The sequence below is a fragment of the Bombina bombina genome, chromosome 3 (assembly GCF_027579735.1).
Source record: "Bombina bombina isolate aBomBom1 chromosome 3, aBomBom1.pri, whole genome shotgun sequence".
NCBI classification, from domain to species: domain Eukaryota; kingdom Metazoa; phylum Chordata; class Amphibia; order Anura; family Bombinatoridae; genus Bombina; species Bombina bombina.
The window spans coordinates 819,182,930-819,207,326 of record NC_069501.1 but is presented as its reverse complement, the minus strand read 5'-3'; the positions used below and the strand labels follow the sequence as shown (position 1 = coordinate 819,207,326).

The window sequence follows — 24,397 nt, the reverse complement described above, 5'->3', positions numbered from 1 at the left end:
AAGCAGTAAACACAACAAAATTTTTACAGTAGCATCATAAAGCCTTAGTAACTTTGCACAACTATGCAAACAAACAATTAACCCCTTAAAGGGTTAGAAATATTTTGTATTTTGCAACTATAAACATTACACCATTAGAAAGTTTAAGTAACTACCAATAAAATGCACTTACTGTTTTCTAAAAACGAAGCTTGAAAATAAATAAAAATGTTGTTTTTATTTCAGCAAAAAACAGCTTAATTGACTGCCCCTATTTGAAGGCAGGATTCACTGATTACACGTTCAATTATTTCTGCCAATCGCGCTGCAGCACTGAGATGGTTATTTGAATATTCATTAAAAGTGTCTCTTCCAAATTTGCATGCGCACTTGCGCAGTATAAACTTAGGACAATTGCAAATTGCAAGCATAATGAAGAGTTAATTGCCCATACTCCATGTTTACATGTGCATCTAGTAAATGAGAAAGCTGCCGTTACACACAGCCTTTGTTTTTTTCCCTGCTGACATTATTTAACTTAATTTATGTTGAAAAGCCATATAAGCACTGTCGTTACACACAGCCTTTTTTTCCCTGCTGTCATTAACATAATTTATGTTGAAAAGCCATATAAGCACTGCCGTTACACATAGCCTTTTTTTCCCTGCTGTCATTAACATAATTTATGTTGAAAAGCCATATAAGCACTGCCGTTACACACAGCCTTTTTTTCCCTGCTGTCATTAACATAATTTATGTTGAAAAGCCATATTAGCACTGCCGTTACACACAGCCTTTGTTTTTTCCCTGCTGTCGTTATTTAACTTAATTTACAGGGTTAAAAAGCCATATAAGCAGTGCCCAAATGTAAGCAATAGCTCAGGGGGAGTTACTATCATTAATAATTAACATCCCTGCTATGCTTACAAATATCGGCATGTTTGTGTGTGTGTAACTATCTTGTTACAGCAGGTAAAATGAGAATGTTATACAGTATTGGTTACTGGTATTATACATGCATGTCAGTCTTGGGGGCTATAGTCGCAAAACTTATCTCGTTAGCTGTCCCTCCCTCTGCCTACAACGCCACTCCCACGTTACTCCCCTCTTCATCGGCATCAGGCAAGATGATGATGACGCTGGAAGTGAAGACTGATATGCATTGCTCATGCGTTGCCACAAGTAAGTGTAAATGCGCATGCGGGGCGCCATCATAGTTCTACCTAGGTAGAACTCGATGATTTGACTGCATAATTACCCAAAAGAAGGGTTTGACAGAATTTATCTTTTCTATTGCATTTTTCACATAAAGGATAAAAAATGGCTTATATGTGTTATTTGATGTTTTGAACAACTGGTTATGAGGTTTTAAAAAATGAAAAGTTTTTTTTTGGGTTTCCTATCCCTTTAATGTAAAAACCAGATTGAAAAAACTTAAAAACCGGTAAAATTACGTTCAGCACCTTGCCACAGCTCTGCTGTGGCACCTACCTGCCCTTTAGGAACGATTTGTGGGGGGAAAAAAACCTCTTTACAGCCCTCAAATACAGCAGGAATCTCTGGAGAAGTAGCTGGATGCTTCTGAGGTAAATAAACTGTGCAACTGAAAATAGGCCCCTCCCACCTCACTCAAAGTTTTGGGGCCTAAAAAACACCACACAGTGTTTTTTAAACTAGCCATGTGGGTTAATAACCCTTAAACAAGCCACAAAGACCCCTTTAAAGTCCCTCAAAAAACGTTTTATTTGTAATTAAACCAAAACGTTTTTTTCCTATCAGTGTTACCAGTAACTATGAGCCCTTTATGCAAGCTTGGATTCCTCTTTTACTGAATACAGCTTACCTTTCCCTCATGGGGATATTGCCAGCCTTTTCTAGAAATAACACAGTCTGTCTAGAAAAAAATAGACTGAACATACCTCAATGCAGTTTAGCCTGCAAACTTTTCCCCCAACTGAAGTTTTCCTGTACTCTTCAGCCCTTGTGAGAACAGCAGTGGATCTTAGTTACAAAGTGCTAAGATTATCATCCTCCTTGCAGAAATCTTCATCCCTTTTCTGCCAGAGAGTAAATAGTACACACCGGTACCATTTAAAATAAACTTTTGCTTGAGAAAATAAAATCTTAGCATTTTTGTCACCACACTCACTTTGCCCTTCCTAGCAGTTAAGCAGGCAGAGAGAATGACTGGGGGGTGGAGCTAGGGGAGGAGCTATATAGACAGCTCTGCTGTGGGTGCTCTCTCTGCCACTTCCTGTAGGGAAGGAGAATATCCCACAAGTATAGATGAATCCGTGGACTCGATACATCTTACAAGAGAAATGATGTTGCTGCCGAAAGCATTGTATCTTTTTCAGGCCCTACCCTTAGGAAATATCACTAGAGAGGTCCATAAATTACAAATAATACGAAATTCTTACATATGGCAAAGAAAACCACCTAGAGTATTCACTAACGGCTAGATTTAGAGTTTTGTCGATAACGACCCGCGTAGCTAACGCTGGCTTTTTTCTGGCCGCACCTTTAAAATAACTCTGGTATTGAGAGTCCACAGAATGGCTGCGTTAGGCTCCAAAAAAGGAGCGTATAGCATATTTAACGCAACTTCAACTCTCGATACCAGAGTTGCTTACGGACGCGGCCAGCCTCAAAAACGTGCTCGTGCACGATTCCCCCATAGGAAACAATGGGGCTGTTTGAGCTGAAAAAAAACCTAACACCTGCAAAAAAGCCGCGTTCAGCTCCTAACGCAGCCCCATTGTTTGCTATGGGGAAACACTTCCTACGTCTGCACCTAACACCCTAACATGTACCCCGAGTCTAAACACCCCTAACCTTACACTTATTAACCCCTATTCTGCGGCCCCCGCTATCGCTGACCCCTGCATATTATTATTAACCCCTAATCTGCCGCTCCGTAAACCGTCGCTACTTACATTATCCCTATGTACCCCTAATCTGCTGCCCCTAACACCGCCGACCCCTATATTATATTTATTAACCCCTAATCTGCCCCCCACAACGTCGCCTCCACCTGCCTACACTTATTAACCCCTAATCTGCCGAGCGGACCGCACCGCTATTATTATAAAGTTATTAACCCCTAATCCGCCTCACTAACCCTATAATAAATAGTATTAACCCCTAATCTGCCCTCCCTAACATCGCCGACACCTAACTTCAATTATTAACCCCAATCTGCCGACCTAATCTCGCCACTATTCTAATAAATGTATTAACCCCTAAAGCTAAGTCTAACCCTAACACTAACACCCCCCTAAATTAAATATAATTTTAATCTAACGAAATTAATTAACTCTTCTTAAATAAATTATTCCTATTTAAAGCTAAATACTTACCTGTAAAATAAATCCTAATATAGCTACAATATAAATTATAATTATATTATAGCTATTTTAGGATTTATATTTATTTTACAGGTAACTTTGTATTTATTTTAACCAGGTACAATAGCTATTAAATAGTTAAGAACTATTTAATAGCTAAAAAAATTAAAATAATTACAAATTTACCTGTAAAATAAATCCTAACCTAAGTTACAATTAAACCTAACACTACACTATCAATAAATAATTTAAATACAATTCCTACAAATAAATACATCGGGACAGCCAATAGAATGCGAGCTCAATCTGATTGGCTGATTGGATCAGCCAATCGGATTGAACTTGATTCTGATTGGCTGATTCCATCAGCCAATCAGAATATTCCTACCTGAATTCGAGGGACGCCATCTTGGATGACGTCATTTAAAGGAACCGTCATTCGTCGTTCAGTCGTCGGCCAGGATGGATGTTCCGCGTCGGAGGTCTTCAGGATGCTGCCGCTCCGCTCCGGATGGATGACGATAGAAGATGCCTCTTGGATGAAGACGACTCAAGGTAGGGAGATCTTCAGGAGCTTAGTGTTAGGTTTATTTAAGGGGGGTTTGGGTTAGATTAGGGGTATGTGGGTGGTGGGTTGTAATGTTGGGGGGGGGGTATTGTATTTTATTTTTACAGGCAAAAGAGCTGAACTTCTTGGGGCATGCCCCGCAAAGGGCCCTGTTCAGGGCTGGTAAGGTAAAAGAGATTTGAACTTTAGTAATTTAGAATAGGGTAGGGCATTTTTTTATTTTGGGGGGCTTTGTTATTTTATTAGGGGGCTTAGAGTAGGTGTAATTAGTTTAAAATTGTTGTAATATATTTCTAATGTTTGTAAATATTTTTTTATTTTTTCTAACTTAGTTCTTTTTTATTTTTTGTACTTTAGTTAGTTTATTTCATTGTATTTATTTGTAGGAATTGTATTTAATTTATTTATTGATAGTGTAGTGTTAGGTTTAATTGTAACTTAGGTTAGGATTTATTTTACAGGTAAATTTGTAATTATTTTAACTAGGTAGTTATTAAATAGTTATTAACTATTTAATAGCTATTGTACCTGGTTAAAATAATTACAAAGTTGCCTGTAAAATAAATATAAATCCTAAAATAGCTATAATATAATTATAATTTATATTGTAGCTATATTAGGATTTATTTTACAGGTAAGTATTTAGCTTTAAATAGGAATAATTTATTTAATAAGAGTTAATTTCGTTAGATTTAAATTATATTTAACTTAGGGGGGTGTTAGTGTTAGGGTTAGACTTAGCTTTAGGGGTTAATACATTTATTAGAATAGCGGTGAGCTCCGGTCGGCAGATTAGGGGTTAATGTTTGAAGTTAGGTGTCGGCGATGTTAGGGAGGGCAGATTAGGGGTTAATACTATTTATTATAGGGTTAGTGAGGCGGATTAGGGGTTAATAACTTTATTATAATAGCGGTGCGGTCGGCAGATTAGGAGTTAATAAGTGTAGGCAGGTGGAGGCGACGTTGAGGGCGGCAGATTAGGGGTTAATAAATATAATATAGGGGTCGGCGGTGTTAGGGGCAGCAGATTAGGGGTACATAAGTATAACGTAGGTGGCGGTCGGCAGATTAGGGGTTAAAAAAAATTAATCGAGTGGTGGCGATGTGGGGGGACCTCGGTTTAGGGGTACATAGGTAGTTTATGGGTGTTAGTGTACTTTAGAGTACAGTAGTTAAGAGCTTTATGAACCAGCGTTAGCCCAGAAAGCTCTTAACTACTGACTTTTTTCTGCGACTGGAGTTTTGTCGTTAGATTTATAACGCTCACTTCAGACACGACTCTAAATACCGGAGTTAGAAAGATCCCATTGAAAAGATAGGATACGCAAATGACGTAAGGGGATCTGCGGTATGGAAAAGTCGCGGCTGAAAAGTGAGCGTTAGACCCTTTTTTGAGTGACTCCAAATACCGGCGGTAGCCTAAAACCAGCGTTAGGAGCCTCTAACGCTAGTTTTCACGGCTACCGCCAAACTCCAAATCTAGGCCAAAGTGTTCTATATGCTCCTAGAGAGGGAGGTGGCTTGGGAGTTCCCAATTTACAATGGTATAAGAAAGCTATATCACTAGGCAGAGTTGTAGATTGGTGCCGACAAAACAAGTCATCTCATAAGAAATTGGACCAATTAGAGGGACAATTATTAAATATACCACACTTGGGCGGACTATGTTGGGCTCCATCAATTCCCACTACGTTGCTAAACACTGGTAGGCCGTATACTATTTTCAATGAGACTTGGTCTGTTTGGTCAACCTATAGGAATAAATACACTAAAATATCCTCACCATACTCCCCATTGACAACATTGCTATATAACAAGGAATTAGAAGAAAGCAGATCCGATATTGGGTGGGTTTCTAGAGAAATACTTTGGATGATTTAATCCCAATTTGCAATTTAATACAAAATGCTAAATAGACAGGCCTTACAGGAACAAGGGTACAATCACTTCCCCTCATGGCTTACATTCCATCAGACTAGACATTATATATTTACACATAAAAATAAGACAGAATTTTTACGTTCACCAACTGCCTTCGAATCACTATGTTTAGGTAAAGAGCCTACAATGACAGGTACAATATCTACAGTTTATAAGTGCATCAGGGATACACATCTTCCACCTAGACCCATTTATGTACAGAAATGGGAAAAAGAAATGAACAACATAATTTATGTAAGAACTTACCTGATAAATTCATTTCTTTCATATTAACAAGAGTCCATGAGCTAGTGACGTATGGGATATACATTCCTACCAGGAGGGGCAAAGTTTCCCAAACCTTAAAATGCCTATAAATACACCCCTCACCACACCCACAAATCAGTTTAACGAATAGCCAAGAAGTGGGGTGATAAGAAAAAAAGTGCGAAGCATATAAAATAAGGAATTGGAATAATTGTGCTTTATACAAAAAAATCATAACCACCACAAAAAAGGGTGGGCCTCATGGACTCTTGTTAATATGAAAGAAATGAATTTATCAGGTAAGTTCTTACATAAATTATGTTTTCTTTCATGTAATTAACAAGAGTCCATGAGCTAGTGACGTATGGGATAATGACTACCCAAGATGTGGATCTTTCCACACAAGAGTCACTAGAGAGGGAGGGATAAAATAAAGACAGCCAATTCCTGCTGAAAATAATCCACACCCAAATAAAGTTTAACAAAAAACATAAGCAGAAGATTCAAACTGAAACCGCTGCCTGAAGAACTTTTCTACCAAAAACTGCTTCAGAAGAAGAAAATACATCAAAATGGTAGAATTTAGTAAAAGTATGCAAAGAGTTGCTGCTTTGCAGATCTGGTCAACCGAAGCTTCATTCCTAAACGCCCAGGAAGTAGATACTGACCTAGTAGAATGAGCTGTAATTCTCTGAGGCGGAATTTTACCCGACTCAACATATGCAAGATGAATTAAAGATTTCAACCAAGATTCCAAAGAAATGGCAGAAGCTTTCTGGCCTTTCCTAGAACCGGAAAAGATAACAAATAGACTAGAAGTCTTACAGAAAGATTTCGTAGCTTCAACATAATATTTCAAAGCTCTAACAACATCCAAAGAATGCAACGATTTCTCCTTAGAATTCTTAGGATTAGGACATAATGAAGGAACCACAATTTCTCTACTAATGTTGTTGGAATTCACAACTTTAGGTAAAAATTCAAAAGAAGTTCGCAACACCGCCTTATCCTGATGAAGAATCCGAAAAGGAGACTCACAAGAAAGAGCAGATAATTCAGAAACTCTTCTGGCAGAAGAGATGGCCAAAAGGAACAAAACTTTCCAAGAAAGTAATTTAATATCCAATGAATGCATAGGTTCAAATGGAGGAGCTTGAAGAGCCCCCAGAACCAAATTCAAACTCCAAGGAGGAGAAATTGACTTAATGACAGGCTTTATACGAACCAAAGCTTGTACAAAACAATGAATATCAGGAAGAATAGCAATCTTTCTGTGAAAAAGAACAGAAAGAGCAGAGATTTGACCTTTCAAGGAACTTGCGGACAAACCCTTATCTAAATCATCCTGAAGAAATTGTAATATTCTCGGTATTCTAAAAGAATGCCAAGAAAAATGATGAGAAAGACACCAAGAAATATAAGTCTTCCAGACTCTATAATATATCTCTCTGGATACAGATTTACGAGCCTGCAACATAGTATTAATCACAGAGTCAGAGAAACCTCTTTGACCAAGAATCAAGCGTTCAATCTCCATACCTTTAAATTTAAGGATTTCAGATCCTGATGGAAAAAAGGACCTTGAGACAAAAGGTCTGGTCTTAACGGAAGAGTCCACGGTTGGCAAGAGGCCATCCGGACAAGATCCGCATACCAAAACCTGTGAGGCCATGCCGGAGCTACCAGCAGAACAAACGAGCATTCCTTCAGAATCTTGGAGATTACTCTTGGAAGAAGAACTAGAGGCGGAAAGATATAGGCAGGATGATACTTCCAAGGAAGTGAAAATGCATCCACTGCCTCCGCCTGAGGATCCCGGGATCTGGACAGATACCTGGGAAGTTTCTTGTTTAGATGAGAAGCCATCAGATCTATTTCTGGAAGTTCCCACATTTGAACAATCTGAAGAAATACCTCTGGGTGAAGAGACCATTCGCCCGGATGCAACGTTTGGCGACTGAGATAATCCGCTTTCCAATTGTCCATACCTGGGATAGAAACCGCAGAGATTAGACAGGAGCTGGATTCCGCCCAAACCAAAATTCGAGATACTTCTTTCATAGCCAGAGGACTGTGAGTCCCTCCTTGATGATTGATGTATGCCACAGTTGTGACATTGTCTTATCTGAAAACAATGAACAACTCTCTCTTCAGAAGAGGCCAAGACTGAAGAGCTCTGAAAATTGCACGGAGTTCCAAAATATTGATCGGAAATCTCACCTCCTGAGATTCCCAAACCCCTTGTGCCGTCAGATACCCCCACACAGCTCCCCAACCTGTAAGACTTGTATCTGTTGAGATTATAGTCCAGGTCGGAAGAACAAAGAAGCCCCCTGAACTAAACGATGGTGATCTGTCCACCATGTCAGAGAGTGTCGTAAAATCGGTTTAAAGATATTAATTGAGATATCTTTGAGTAATCCCTGCACCATTGGTTCAGCATACAGAGCTGAAGAGGTCGCATGTGAAAACGAGCAAAGGAGATCGCATCTGATGCGGCAGTCCTAAGACCCAACATTTCCATGCATAAGGCTACCAAAGGGAATGATTGTGACTGAAGGTTTTGACAAGCTGATATCAATGTTAAACTTCTCTTGTCTGACAAGGACAGAGTCATAGACACTGAATTTATCTAGAAACCTAAAAAGGTTACCCTTGTCTGAGGAATCAATGAACTGATTGGTAAATTGATCCTCCAACCATGAACTTGGAGAAACAACACAAGTCGATTCGTATGAGATTCTTCGAAAATGAGAAGACTGAGCAAGTACCAAGATATCGTCCAAATAAGGAAATACCAAAACCCTATTCTCTGATTACAGAAAGAAGGGCACCGAAAACCTTTGAAAAAATATTCTTGGAACTGAGGCTAGGCCAAACAGTAGAGCCACAAAACTGGTAATGCTTGTCTAAAAAGAGAATCTCAGACACTAAAAGTGATCTGGATGAATCGGAATATGCAGATACACATCCTGTAAATCTATTGTAGACATATAATGCCCTTGCTAAACAAAAGGCAGGATAGTCCTACAGTAACCATCTTGAATGTTGGTATCCTAACATAACGATTCAATAATGATAGATCCAGAACTGGTCTGAAGGAATTGACCTTCTTTGGTACAATGAAGAGATAAAATAAAACCCCAGCCCCTGTTCCAGAACTGGAACTGGTATAAATACTCCAGCCAACTCTAGATCTGAAACACTTTTCAGAAATGCTGAGCCTTGCTGTGTCAACTGGGACACGGGAAAGAAAAGAATCTCTTAGCAGGAGGCCTTAACTTGAAGCCAATTCTGTACCTTTCTGAAACAATGTTTCTGAAACCAGAGATTAAGAACGGAATTGATCCAAATTTCTTTGAAGAAAATGTAATCTGCCCCATACCAGCTGAGCTGGAATAAGGGCCGCACCTTCATAGGTACTTAGGAGCTGACTATAGGTTTCTATAAGGCTTGGATATATTCCAAACTGGAAATAGTTTCCAAACTGATACCGCTCCTGAGGATGAAGGATCAGGCTTTTGTTCCTTGTTGTGAGGAAAGGAACGAAATGATTATTTACCCTGGAAAGAAAGGGAAAGCAAAGTTGACTTAGAAGACATGTCAGCATTCCAAGTTTAATCCATAAAGCTTTTCTAGCTAAAATAGCTAGAGACATATACCTGACATCAACTCTAATGATATCAAAAGATGGTATCACCAATAAAATTATTAGCATGTTATAGAATAATAATAATGCTATAAAATTATGATCTGTTAATTGTTGCGCTAAAGCTTCTAACCAAAAAGTTGAAGCTGCAGCAACATCCGCTAAAAATATAGCAGGTCTAAGAAGATTACCTGAACATAAGTAAGCTTTTCTTAGAAAAGATTCAATTTTCCTATCTAAAGGATCCTTAAATGAAGTACTATCTGCCATAGGAATAGTAGTACATTAGCAGGAGTAGAGACAGCCCCATAACCTTAGGGATTTTTGTCCCAAAAAACTCTAATCTGTCAGATGGCACAGGATATAATTTGCTTAAACGTCTAGAAGGAGTAAATAAATTACCCAAATTATTCCATTCCCTGGAAATTACTTCAGAAATAGCATCAGGGAGATAAAACACTTCTGGAATAACTACAGGAGATTTAAAAACCTTATTTAAACGTTTACATTTAGTATCAAGAGGACCAGAATCCTCTATTTCTAATGCAAATAACACTTCTTTAAGTAAAGAACGAATAAATTCCATCTTGAACAAATACAAAGATTTATCAGCATCAACCTCTGAGACAGAAACCTCTGAACCAGAAGAACCATTATCAGTATCAGAATGATGATGTTCATTTAAAAATTCATCTGAAAAAAAGAGAAGTTTTAAAAGACTTTTATGTATACTAGAAGGAGAAATAACAGACATAGCCTTCTTAATGGATTTAAAAAATAAAATCTCTTATGTTATCAGGAACACTCTGAAAATTAGATGTTGACGGACAGCAACAGGTAATGTAATAGTACTAAAGGAAATTTTATCTGCATTAATAAGTTTGACATGACATGCAATACAAATAACAGCTGGAGAAACAGATACCAAAAGTTTATAGCAGACTTAGCTTGGTAGCTCCAGCACTGTGCAGTGATTTTCCTGTAGTATCTTCTGACTCAGTTGCAACGTGGAACATCTTGCAATATGTAAAAGAAAAAAACAACATATAAAGCAAAATTGATCAAATTCCTTAAATGACATTTTCAGGAATGGGAAAAAAATGCCAGTGAACAAGCTTCTAGCAACCAGAAGCAATAAATAATGAGACTTAAATAATGTGGAGACAAAAATGACGCCCATATTTTTTAGCGCCAAAAAAGACACCCACATTATTTGGCGCCTAAATGCTTTTGGCGCCAAAAATGACGCCACATCCGGAACGCCGACATCTTTGACGCAAAATAACGTCAAAAAATGACGCAACTTCCGGCGACACGTATGACGCCGGAAACGGAAAAGAATTTTTGCGCCAAAAAAGTCCGCGCCAAGAATGACGCAATAAAATGAAGCATTTTCAGCCCCCGCGAGCCTAACAGCCCACAGGGAAAAAAGTCAAATTTTTGAGGTAAGAAAAAATATGATAATTCAATGCATAATCCCAAATATGAAACTGACTGTCTGGAAATAAGGAAAGTTGAACATTCTGAGTCAAGGCAAATAAATGTTTGAATACATATATTTAGAACTTTATAAATAAAGTGCCCAACCATAGCTTAGAGTGTCACAGAAAATAAGACTTACTTACCCCAGGACACTCATCTACATGTTTGTAGAAAGCCAAACCAGTACTGAAACGAGAATCAGTAGAGGAAATGGTAAATATAAGAGTATATCGTCGATCTGAAAAGGGAGGTAAGAGATGAATCTCTACGACCGATAACAGAGAACCTTATGAAATAGACCCCGTAGAAGGAGATCACTGCATTCAATAGGCAATACTCTCTTCACATCCCTCTGACATTCACTGCACGCTGAGAGGAAAACCGGGCTCCAACTTGCTGCGGAGCGCATATCAACGTAGAATCTAGCACAAACTTACTTCACCACCTCCCTTGGAGGCAAAGTTTGTAAAACTGATTTGTGGGTGTGGTGAGGGGTGTATTTATAGGCATTTTAAGGTTTGGGAAACTTTGCCCCTCCTGGTAGGAATGTATATCCCATACGTCACTAGCTCATGGACTCTTGTTAATTACATGAAAGAAATACAGATTTCTTCGCAACAATGGAGACGGTGGTCCTCCTATACAGCAAAATCTTCACACCTCAATTTCATGTATGGAAACTAATTTAAAAGTTTTGATGAGATGGTACCTGACCCCCAATAGATTAAAATATATGTTTAAGAATGCGAGCAACAGGTGCTGGAGAGGGTGTGGTCAGGAAGGCACCATGTTTCATACCTGGTGGGATTGTAGTCTCCTGCGCTCATTTTGGAGAGATATATATATATAGAAATTGGAAAGGCTACGGGACTTACCTTAGAGTTATCCCCGACTTTGGCAATTTTTAATGACCTCTCTAGTATTACCTGCAAATTAAGACGCACTATAACCCAGATTATGGTTAATGCCGCCAAGAAACTAATTCCAAGATTTTGGAAATCACCACATATTCCAACAATAGAAAGCTGGTTGGAACAGGTGGATCTTATAATTAAAATGGAAAGATATTTCTTTTTTTCTATTAAAAAGATTAAATGTATATTATGATATTGTTTTTCTTTGGGAACAATATAGATATAATTCTGCCAATACATTAAGTTAAATGTAGAGGACTTAGAGCATCTTACCATGGGTTTTAAAGTACATAAGGTTTACGTAATCTTTCATATATTAACACATTATTCTAAAACTACTTACCGAGCAACGTTAGGAATTGGTCCTACCTCCAATTTAAAGAGTGATAAACCACTTGAGACACGAGCTATGGCTTAACCTTGGGCTATATTGAAAATTTATATTAAAGTGTATTAGATTTACGGACTAAGCTATCTTATAGTCTGTATTGTATTGCAAGTGTTTTTGGCTTATGATTTTAAGAGGAGTTGTCAATATTTATCTCTGATGGTTACAAGCTGACTAAGTATTACTGTATAAGGACTTGAATTAAGAGGACTAACCGAATTATACAGTAAAGCAGTACGAGCAAAAATAAATGTAAAAAAAATTCTCCTTTTGTTCGCAGTAAATGTTCTCCACTTATGCAAAACCCAAGGGCAGACTATCTTTGCCCACACTGTTTCTACCCAGGTTGTCATGGGGCTCAGCTCTCTTCTGGATGTGGAGATTGCAGTGGGAGGAGGCTCCTCATTAGGTCCCTTGCACACCCTCAACTACAGGTACCGTATTAGCAAGATTTTCTCTCCAGATATACCATGTCTATAAAAATAATTTCACACAACGTCAAAGGCCATATCAGAGTATAAAGCACTAAACGCACACATAGTAATGCTTCAGGAAACACATTTTATGAGTTTTTACACCCAGAGATATTGGGATAAACTATATCCCACACAATATCATGCCATAGGCCCAAAAAAGAAATGTGGTGTCTCAGTCCTACTTCACTCCTCTCTAAATTTTAAAGAAGAATCAGTAACTAGAGATAAGGAAGGTAGGTTTTTAATAATAAAGGGATCCATACAAAAAACACTCCTGTCCTATTAGTTAATGTATACGCCCCTAACGACCAACAAGCCGCCTTCATCACCAGACTGAGTAAACAATTAACTCTGTGGAAAAGATATAAAACCATTGAAGGGGGTGACTTTAATGTCACTATGGATGATAGGCTAGACAGAACTGTGTAGGAAATACTACAAACTAATATAACTAAAAAGCCAAGCAAAATCCTTCAAGACTTTTCCCTTGACCACAACCTAACAGACAGTTGGCGCTCGCTTAACAAAGGCGTTTGTGATTATACGTACTACTCCTTAATGCGTAAAACTCACTCCAGAATCGACTATATATTACTGAGACAAATCCTAATACCCCTGTTAACTAAGGCCACAAATTTGAACTGTTCCTGGTCAGATCACTCCATAGTAGAAATTACCCTAGCGGGTCTGATCAACCCACAGAGATCTAAATCTTGGACACTAAACATAAGTTTACTTCAAGATAGTGTCCTTTTAGATAACTTAAAACAAAATATTACAGAGTTTATCGCAATTAATAAAAACTCGACTCCCAATCCGATTCATGAATGGGGGCCCTGAAGGCTTATGTAAGGGGTCTTTTGATGGCGGAATAAAGTAAACAACGCAAATTCCGAGATGCTAAACTGATCGATTTAAAATCGGAGGTAAATCTGCTGCGGCTACAGTCCATACAAAACCCGAAACGTGCAATAATTAAGCAACTAAAAGCCAAAAATTAGGAATTAGACGCACTTTTAAATAAAGAAGCGATTAGATTGATACGAGCAATAGACACACAATATTACATTTACGGTAATAAACCTGATAGGATGCTTTCCAATAAATTAAAAGAGATCACAAAACTCACGACAGTACCACAGTTACAGACCCCAGACAACAAGACCACTAACGACCCTCTAGCTATTGCAAACCTGTTTGCAGATTACTACACTAAATTAAATAACTTACCGACAGCTAATAGAGGCATGGACAAAACTTCTGAGCTACTAGCTTTTCAAAGTGATAGCGCACTCCCGACCATAACAGCGGAAGAACTTGGTTCATTAAATAGCTCCATAACCCATGAGGAAATACGCTTAAGCATAAAAAAACCTTAAAGGGTCTAAAGGGCCGGACGGCTACTCTGGCCTCTTTTACAAATTATTGCAACCCCTATTGGTACCGCAACTAGCCCAAGTATTTGCCCAAGTACCCAAAGAAATGCTGATGGCGAGAATCACAGTGATTCCAAAACCTGGAAAAAACAAACAGCACTGCCAAAACTATAGGCCCATCTCCTTGATTACTCAAGATATGAAATTATTCACCAAAATATTAGCAAATCGACTTAACCCCCTTCTTATTAAATTAATACACCCAGATCAGGTAGGGTTTATAACGAATAGAGAGGCCCCGGATAATACACGTAAAGTTATAGACTTAATTAATATCGCCTCAGTAGGAGGAACGCCTTCTCTGTACCTTTCCCTGGATGCAGAGAAGATGTTCAATAGAATTAATTGGGACTTCATGTTTGCGGTGCTAAGGGGAGTGGGCATTACAGGAACTTTCCATAATATCCTCAGATCGATATATTCATCTCCTACAGCCCTTGTTAAATTATCTGGATATCAGTCCAGACTTATACATATTAATAATGGCACACGACAGGGATGTCCGCTTTCTCCATTGCTATTTGCGTTAAGCATAGAGCCACTTGCAATCAAGATTAGAGATAACCAAGACATCTCGGGAATCAGAGTAGGGCAATCGGAGCATAAAATTTCTCTATTCGCAGACGATATAATTCTGACACTAACTAAGCCATTGCTTTTTGAAGATAAATGTGAGGCTTTAAGCGTCAAATTACCACACCATACTAAAAAGTTACTGGAACTAAATTTTTCGTTTAAATGGCCAAAAAATCCATCAAATACCTAGGGATCAACATTCCCAACAATATCTATTCTCTGTATTAGACTAACTATTTACCCATGTTCAAGCTTATAAGAAGTCTAATAGCGAAATGGATAAAACTTAAAATATCCCTTTATGGAAGAATTATATCCAGCAAAATGTCCTTACGCCCCAAACTGCTTTACTCCTTCAGATCCTTACCTATAACAATGCCACTTTCAGAGTTGCACAAACTCCAAAAAGATATTCTAAATTTTATATGGCAGGGCAAAAGAGCTAGTCAACAAAAAGCTTATGTGCACTGGTAGAAGAGAGGGGGGAGTGGGTCTTCCAAATCTAATTCCATATTATTACTCGGCCCAAATAGCACAAACTCTCCAGTGGTTTAAAGTTAACAGCACCTCGCAATGGGTTCATATTGAATCAAGTGTCATGGACACTATACCATTATCTAACTTTCTATGGACTCCAGACACTTCCACAAAGCCCCGAAAATGCAACTACATTGCAATCCAAAACACCCTACACCTATGGAAAAGGCTAAACTCTAAACTCCCCCTAGTTCAAAAGAGATCTGGGATAACTCCTCTGGTGGCCCACACCTCCTCTATTGATAGAAGAACACAACACAAATGGATCAACAAGGGACTTTACAGAATAGCAGACATTTATAAAAAGGGCAAAATAATCCTATGAACAATATCAAGCATTAGACAGTGAAGATAAGAACATCTGGTACCACTACTTGCAATTAAAATCTAGAGCACAGGAAATCATAGGTAATGAGATAGCCCCCCCACACACCACATTAGAGAGACGCTATGTCTCTCTGATCGCCACTTTCGAGGAGAGATATCTATTCTATACACTATTTTCAATCGAACCCCAATAGAAAGCAAATCTCAACTCATGACAAAATGGGAACAGGACACTGGTAAAACGTGATCAATTGAGAATTGGACAAAAAAAATCTTGCTAAAGGTTTATCCTTCTCACAAAATGCAACACTTAAGGAAAATTTAATTAAGGTAGCTTTCAGATGGTATCTATATCCAACAAGATCAGGTGGGGGGAAGAGCTGCTGACCAGATACTGCTACAGAGGATGCGGTGAGACTGGGACATACCCACACATGTGGTGGGAGTGTGGAAAAATTAGAGAAACCTGGGAACACACATCGAACCTATTGAGTGCAATATTCCAAAAGAGCGTTACATTGACAATGGAACAAGCGCTGTTACACTACCCGATTCCGGGGCTCACTAAACAAAATAACAAATTAGATATGTGGATTTGCACGATAGTTAGACTAGGCATAGCCCAATTCTGGTAAGGAACACCTCCTAGTTTTGAAATAATACAACAAAAGATGGCATACCACTATAGCAAGGCGAGTGCAGCAGCTGAATTCTTAAACAACAGAGAGGGTTTCCTGTTACAGTGGGAGCCATATGTACTATACCATGAGGCCTCCTTGAGAAGGGGTGTAGTAGCTAACTGAGCCAAGTCCTAAGAATGCTGGAGGGGAGCCGGAGCCCGTATGACAATAGATCAGCAGAAATTTGATAGAGTAAAGTGTCGAGTGACAGACACATTGAATATCTATTGTATGTTATACACCAAAGTGATATGTACTGCTGAAGTGAACCTATAGACAAGTACTTGACTGTGTAACGATGGAATGTTTGATTTTTGTATAATTCGTTTTAAGACAACAAAAAAAAAAACAAATTTTAAAAGAATCCTAAACAATGGTATTGGAATATTTTAAACTAATATATTACAAATAAAGCTAGCCAAACTCAGGACCTCCACGCCTTAGCCGTAACTGAGGTGCTCACCTGCCCTCTCGCTCCTGCGATTATACAGAATGAGGCCGAGATGGAGAATACTGAATGTGGAACTCTGAACTGTAAAGCACTGCTGCGTAGCCGACACCGCTCCCCGAGGCAAGGAACATCACATGATCAGCGTGATAATCTGTGTCCCAGGAGGCGCGAAAATCACAAAAGACCGCCTCTTCTAGATACGATGTGGAATCTCGTTCAAAAGACTTCCCCCAGCGTGAGGCTTACGCTGCAAAAAGCCGTTTTGATCGCAACAGTTAACGATCTCCTCTGGCGGTCTTTCTAGCTTGTCAGCCTATTTAAAAGAAAATGTAAAGCTAGTGTTTTAAGCAGAAAATGTACACAACACACTTGATCTTTCAAAAAGTCCCAGTGTGCCCTAAAATAAGCGCAGAGCCCAAGAAAAGTTAATCCCTTACTCTCCTAAGGGAGTTAGCTCCGTCTCATCAAACATGTCCTAAGTGCCTGCCCTAAAATAAACCCAGTCTATGGAATATTGTGTCCCAATAAAATTATACAGGGCTTTGTAAAAAGGGATCTTCTTTTTCTTTAAGTGCATGGTCTCCCCACCTAGAAGACAGAGGCACTTGCCTGCTAATTCGCTGTCTGTCAAGAAGACAGATCCCAGGCATGATTGGACATCTTCCTCACAGAGGCCTGTAAAAAAAAAAGAAAGAACAGAGTAAACCTACTCTGGCTTTCTATACTAGGGCAGCAAATTGTTAAGAAAAAGGCAGCAAGGACCATCTTACAAGTTCCTAACTACTTTAAAGCCACCGCTACCCTACTGCAGAGAATAACGTAGAGTACGGCTAGACCCAAAAATCTTGCTTGAAACTCAATTTCTTTAGACACCAAAAACTTCACCTCCCCCATGCATCAAGGAAAAGAAAATGACTCGGGTTTGTGGGAAGGGGAGTGATACTTAACAGCTTGGCTGTGGTGCTCTTTACCTCCTCCTGCTGGCCAGGAGTGATATTCCCAACAGTAATTGAGGACGTCATTGACTCACCATATCTTAGGAAAGAAATGTGTTTTAAAGACATTTCTATTATATGCAGTAGCATTTTGTAGTTAGTAGAAATTTAAAACCTTACATATTATATATTTATAGCACAGGATACTATTGTGTCTAGTGACAAGATCAGTGAGCCTTAAATTATTTACCACTCGTACTGCCCTTAATAAAACAAAAAAATGCATTGCATTTGACCCCTGCAGCTGCTGCAATGATTCCCACCATGCTATACGAGATTCAAATTTTATTTCCTGATAACATCACAGGTAAAGAAAAAAAATACTAATTTAGAGTTAAGAACAATCAAAGGATTCAATTGCTGCTATGTTTTATGCATTATTGACTAAGCCCCTTGTTTGTCAATGTGTCACAATGGCAATCAAGTTGTCAATTCACTGCTCCATATGAGTTTCTGACAATGAAGGAGTTAAATAACAACAGCAATGTACTATGAAGTAGTAATTTAACCATTGATTGCCCATGTTGGGGTTTGGTAAATCACTGTTCCAAGTGTGCTTCAGGTGTAGCTCTTTGAGTATCAACCAATTTGTTGAGCCCTGGACTGTAAGACACTTCTATAGACTCTGGGGATGACAGAGTCAGAGTGTTTAAAAACAAAACAGCTTTGTAAACATGAGATCAGCACATCTAAAACAGTCTAAGGTGTAGATTTAAAAGTAACCTTAGTCACTGATTTGTAAGTATGCTCTTGGCACCTTAGTTTGGTTTACAGCCCAACTAGTACATGAAGCATACCAAACAATCAACACTCTTGAAAGCTCTGAGATTATGGCATGTGGTGACAATCTGCAGGTATACCAGCTTTTTATTAAAGCTAATTATTTCAAATTGTTGTGCACTAGTATGCTCAGACTGTACAATACTAGTATAGTATTGCCAATTATCTTCCATTAAATATAAGAAAAAAATATTGAGAGCTATATTTCTGAGAACTTTCTCCAATATGTTACAAGATAACTCTTACTCTGTGTGAAATGAAAAACTCAGAAAATGTGAAACCTGTTACAAACACAGCATGGAAAGCTCAGGGAGAGATAGGTACTAATGGTGGGATTGGCAAAGGCTACATTGCATTATAATCACTTATGCAAACAATCATGCATCAAAATAAATTTATGAACATTTTTTTATTTAAAAAAAAATACATAAGAAATGTTACCATTAAAGGGACAGTCTACACCAGAATTTTTATTGTTTTAAAAGATAGATAAGCCCTTTATTACCCCTTCCCCAGTTTTGCATAACCAACACAGATATTAATACACTTTTTACCTCTGTGATTACCTTGTATCTAAGTCTCTGCAAACTGACCACTTATTTCAGTTTTTTGACAGACTTGCATTTTAGCCAATCAGTGCTGACTACTAGGTAACTTCACGTCTGTGAGCACAATGTTATCTATATGACACACATGAACTAACACCCTCTAGTGGTGAAAACTGTCAAAAAGCATTCAGATAAGAGGCGACCTTCAAGGTCTAAGAAATTAGCACATGTACCTCCTAGGTTTAGCTTTCAACTAAGAATACCAAGAGAACAAAGCAAAAGTGGTGATAAAAGTAAATTGGAAAGTTATTAAAAATTACATGCCCTATATAAATCATGAAAATTTATTTTGGACTTGACTGTCCCTTTAACAAATTTTATTAAGCTATACACTTTACTCAAATTTAGAACATGTGTTACAAATACGCTAAATTATCTAATGAGACGTAGGAACTTATTTTCCAATAACAAATTACTGTGTTTTCTGCTCAGAGGCAAAAGGCCTCACAAAAATTCTTGGGGGTCCGACTGTAACCTACGGGCTGTAATTTGGATTGACACTTACCTGTGACTGAAGCTTTCTGTGAAGTTCAGAAAACAGAGCACCATCGGCTTCTCTCCTCTGTTTCACAACTGCCAAAGTAAAACACAGTAAGAAAAAAAAAAATCTTTCTACACTTCTAGAAGGTTCATATTTTTTTTAAAAAAAAACAAACACACAAATTAGAACAGTGCTCAACATTAAAGCCTGAATTGAGGAAAAACCGTCTGCAGAAGAAAAGTAGTATTGCCACAAGGATATAATCTTATCCCTAATCTCCAGATTAATTTAAACTATATAGTGTGCAAATATTATATAGTTTATTAGTATTCCCTTTTGACATCTGCTAATGGACTTAACAGGAATAAACAAACAAGAAAAAGAAAGACTAATGTACAAAGATTAATATTTTTACAAATGTACAAACATTTATATTTTTACAGTGTGATTAAGAAGGTATAAAGAATATAAGGATATATCACAGATCTTGTTGTACAGAAAAAGTATTTATTAGTGATGCACCGAAATGGAAATTCTGGACCGAAACCGAATCCGAAAATCCGGGATGCACTTGGCCGAAAACCGAAACTAATACCGAAAATTTATTTTTTCAAATTATTTTTTTTTAGTTTTTTTTTGCATAATTAGAGCCAATAAAAAAAAGCCCACACTTTTATTGAAAGTAACACACTAAAATTGGACAAAAATATCTTAAAACAATAATATGCTACACAATAATTTTACCAAGAAAAAAAAAAAAAAAAAACAGGCAAAAAAATGCCAAAATGTTTCTGCGACCAAAAATTTGGTGCATCCCTACTTAAAACAATTATAAATATCAATATACTGTATTATTTTTCATTTAGTTCTATATAACAGAATAATATTTAACAGGTTTTTTTTACCAATTATCCAAATAAAGTATAGACCTAGAAAACTCATTATATGCAGAACAGTAAGTCAAGTAAAAAACTTAAACAGCAGCTCTAGGCTAGCATCAAATTTGAAACATGCTACACAATAATTTTACCGAAAATAACAGGCAAAAAAACCAAAAACCGAAATAGCCAAAAATGCCATTTTCGGCCGAAACTTTCTGCGGCCGAAATTTCGGTGCATCCCTAGTATTTATCTATACAATGTTTTTTAGAACGTATGAATCTTCACAAAATTCTATCAGATGTTCATAAATAAATAAGTAGATATCAGGTTTATCCATAAATTACAGATAAGCAAGTTTTAAAATGCTTACATTCTTTCTTGATTTTTTCAGCAACAAGAAATTCATCTCTTTCAACAGTTGGCGCAAAATTACTCCCAATCACTCTCACCGCATATTGAAACTGCTGGGCCACATCAGCTAAAAGACAAAAATATTTAAAATCACATTCCTGTGTCAAAAACAGCACAAATTATCATTATTATTATTAGTAAAAATAACAACCATAAATTGTTAGAAATTTACTCAATGAGCAGAACTTTCAACAGAATAAATAAATAAAAAAGGTACAGTAGACAACAAAAACTTTATTTTTATTGCATTATTGTATGGAAAACAAATCATATAACTTTGGGAATAATTGGTGTCAGGGTTACAAATTTGGGGGACTATATAAGATTAATAAGGATTGGCAAGGAGGAAACTTAGAGGTTACTTTGTAAATAAGCCGAATGCCTCTACAAATTTAAACACTTTGGCCTAGATTTAGAGTTTGGCGTTAGCCCGTCAAAAGCAGCGTTAAGGGGTCCTAACGCTGCTTTTTAACGCCCGCTGGTATTTAGAGTCAGGCAGGAACGGGTCTACCGCTCACTTTCTTTCCGTGACTCCAGACTACCGCAGATCCCTTACAACAATTGCGTATCCTATATTTTCAATGGGTTTTGCCTAACGCTGGTATTTGGAGTCTTGGAAGAACCTCCACCGACAAGACTCCTACCGCCAAAAAAGTCAGTAGTTAAGAGCTTTCTGGGCTAACGCCGGAACATAAAGCTCTTAACTACTGTGCTACAAAGTACACTAACACCCATAAACTACCTATGTACCCCTAAACCGAGGCCCCCCCCACATCGCAAACCCTCTAATAAAAAAATTTAACCCCTAATCTGCCGGCCGGACACCGCCGCCACCTACATTATAGCTATGAACCCCTAATCTGCTGCCCCTAACATCACCGACACCTATATTATATTTATTAACCCCTAATCTGCCCCCCCAAATCGCCGCTACCTAACTACACTTATTAACCCCTAATCTGCCAACCGGACCTCGCCGCCACTATAACAAATGTATTAACCCCTAAACCGCCGCACTCCCACCTCGCAAACACTATAATAAATTTTATTAACCTCTAATCTGCCCTCCCTAACATCGCCACCACCTACCTACAATTATTAACCCCTAATCTCCCGCCCACAACGTCGCCACTACTATAGTAAAGTTATTAACCCCTAAACCTAACTCTAACCCTAACACCCCCCCTAAGTTAAATATAATTTTAAACTAAATTAATTTACTATTATTAAATAAATTATTCCTATTTAAAACTAAATACTTACCTATAAAATAAACCCTAATACAGCTACAATATAACTAATAATTACATTGTAGCTATTTTAGGATTTATATTTATTTTACAGGCAACTTTGTATTTATTTTAACTAGGTACAATAGCTATTAAATAGTTAACTATTTAATAGCTACCTAGTTAAAATAAGTACAAAATTACCTGTAAAATAAATCCTAACCTAAGTTACAAATACAAATAACACTACACTATCAAATTAATTAAATAAATTACCTACAATTAGCTAAACTAAAATAAAATTAAATAAACTAATCTATAATACAAAAAAAACCCACTAAACTACAAAAAATAAAAAAATATTACAAGAAGTTTAAACTAATTACACCTAATCTAAGCCCCCTAATAAAATAAAAAAGCCCCCCAAAATAAAAAAATGCCCTACCATATTCTAAATTACAAAAGTAAACAGCTCTTTTACCAGCCCTTAAAAGGGCTTTTTGCGGGGCATTGCCCCAAAGTAATCAGCTCTTTTACCCGTAAAAAAAAAATACAACCCCCCCCCCAACATTAAAACCCACCACCCACATACCCCTACTCTAACCCACCCAAACCCCCTGAAGATCTCCCTACCTTGAGACGTCTTCACCCAACCGGGCCGAAATCTTCATCCAAGGTGCGCAGAGGAGTTCCTTCATCCGGTAGAAGTCTTCATCCAGGCGGCGTCTTCAATCTTCATCCATCCAGAGCGGAGCCATCTTCCAAAGAGCCAACGCGGAGCCATCCTCTTCATCTGGAGTCTTCTAACACAAATGACAATACCTTTAAGTGACGTCATCCAAGATGGCGTCCCTTCAATTCCGATTGGCTGATCCAATCAACCAATCATATTGAGCTTGCATTCTATTGGCTGTTCCAATCAGCCAATAGAAGGCGAGCTCAATACGATTGGCTGATTGCATCAGCCAATCGGATTCAACTTCAATCTGATTGGCTGATTGCATCAGCCAATCAGATTTTTCCTACCTTAATTCCGATTGGCTGATAGAATCCTATCAGCCAATCGGAATTGAAGGGACGCCATCTTGGATGATGTCACTTAAAGGTACCGTCACTGTGTTAGAAGACCCCGGATGAAGAGGATGGCTCCGCGTCGGCTCCTTGGAAGATGGCTCCGCTCCGAATAGATGAAGATTGAAGACGCCGCATGGATGAAGACTTCTACCGGATGAAGGAACTCCTCTGCGCACCTTGGATGAAGATTTCGGCCCGGTTGGGTGAAGACGACTCAAGGTAGGGAGATCTTCAGGGGGTTAGCGTTAGGTTTTTTTAAGGGATGGTGGGTTTTAATGTTGGGGGGGGTTGTATTTTTTTTTTACAGGTAAAAGAGCTGATTACTTTGGGGCAATGCCCCGCAAAAAGCCCTTTTAAGGGCTGGTAAAAGAGCTGATTACTTTTGTAATTTAGAATAGGGTAGGGCATTTTTTTTTATTTTGGGGGGCTTTTTTATTTTATTAGGGGGCTTAGATTAGGTGTAATTAGTTTAAACTTCTTGTAATATTTTTTTATTTTTTTGTAATTTAGGGTTTGTTTGTTTTGTATTATAGTTTAGTTTATTTAATTGTATTTTAGTTTAGCTAATTGTAGGTAATTTATTTAATTAATTTAATTATAGTGTAGTGTTAGGTGTATTTGTAACTTAGGTTAGGATTTATTTTACAGGTAATTTTGTACTTATTTTAACTAGGTAGCTATTAAATAGTTATTAACTATTTAATAGCTATTGTACCTAGTTAAAATAAATAAAAAGTTGCCTGTAAAATAAATATAAATCCTAAAATAGCTACAATGTAATTATTAGTTATATTGTAGCTATATTAGGGTTTATTTTATAGGTAAGTATTTAGTTTTAAATAGGAATAATTTATTTAATTATAGGAATATTATTTCGTTTAATTAAAATTATATTTAACTTAGGGGGGTGTTAGGGTTAGAGTTAGGTTTAGGGGTTAAT

General features: G+C 37.7%; 1 protein-coding gene across 1 annotated transcript in view; it reads right to left on the bottom strand.

Annotated features, from left to right (window-relative positions):
* Positions 1 to 24,397, bottom strand: part of TUBGCP3 (tubulin gamma complex associated protein 3) — a 932,421-nt gene that overhangs the window by 891,735 nt on the left and 16,289 nt on the right. Inside the window, exons 2-3 of the mRNA XM_053705469.1 lie at positions 21,114 to 21,221; positions 19,886 to 19,953 (exon numbers count right to left, since the gene is read on the bottom strand). Coding sequence (XP_053561444.1) covers positions 19,886 to 19,953; positions 21,114 to 21,221 — 176 coding nt within the window. The remainder of the gene's footprint in view (positions 1 to 19,885; positions 19,954 to 21,113; positions 21,222 to 24,397) is intronic.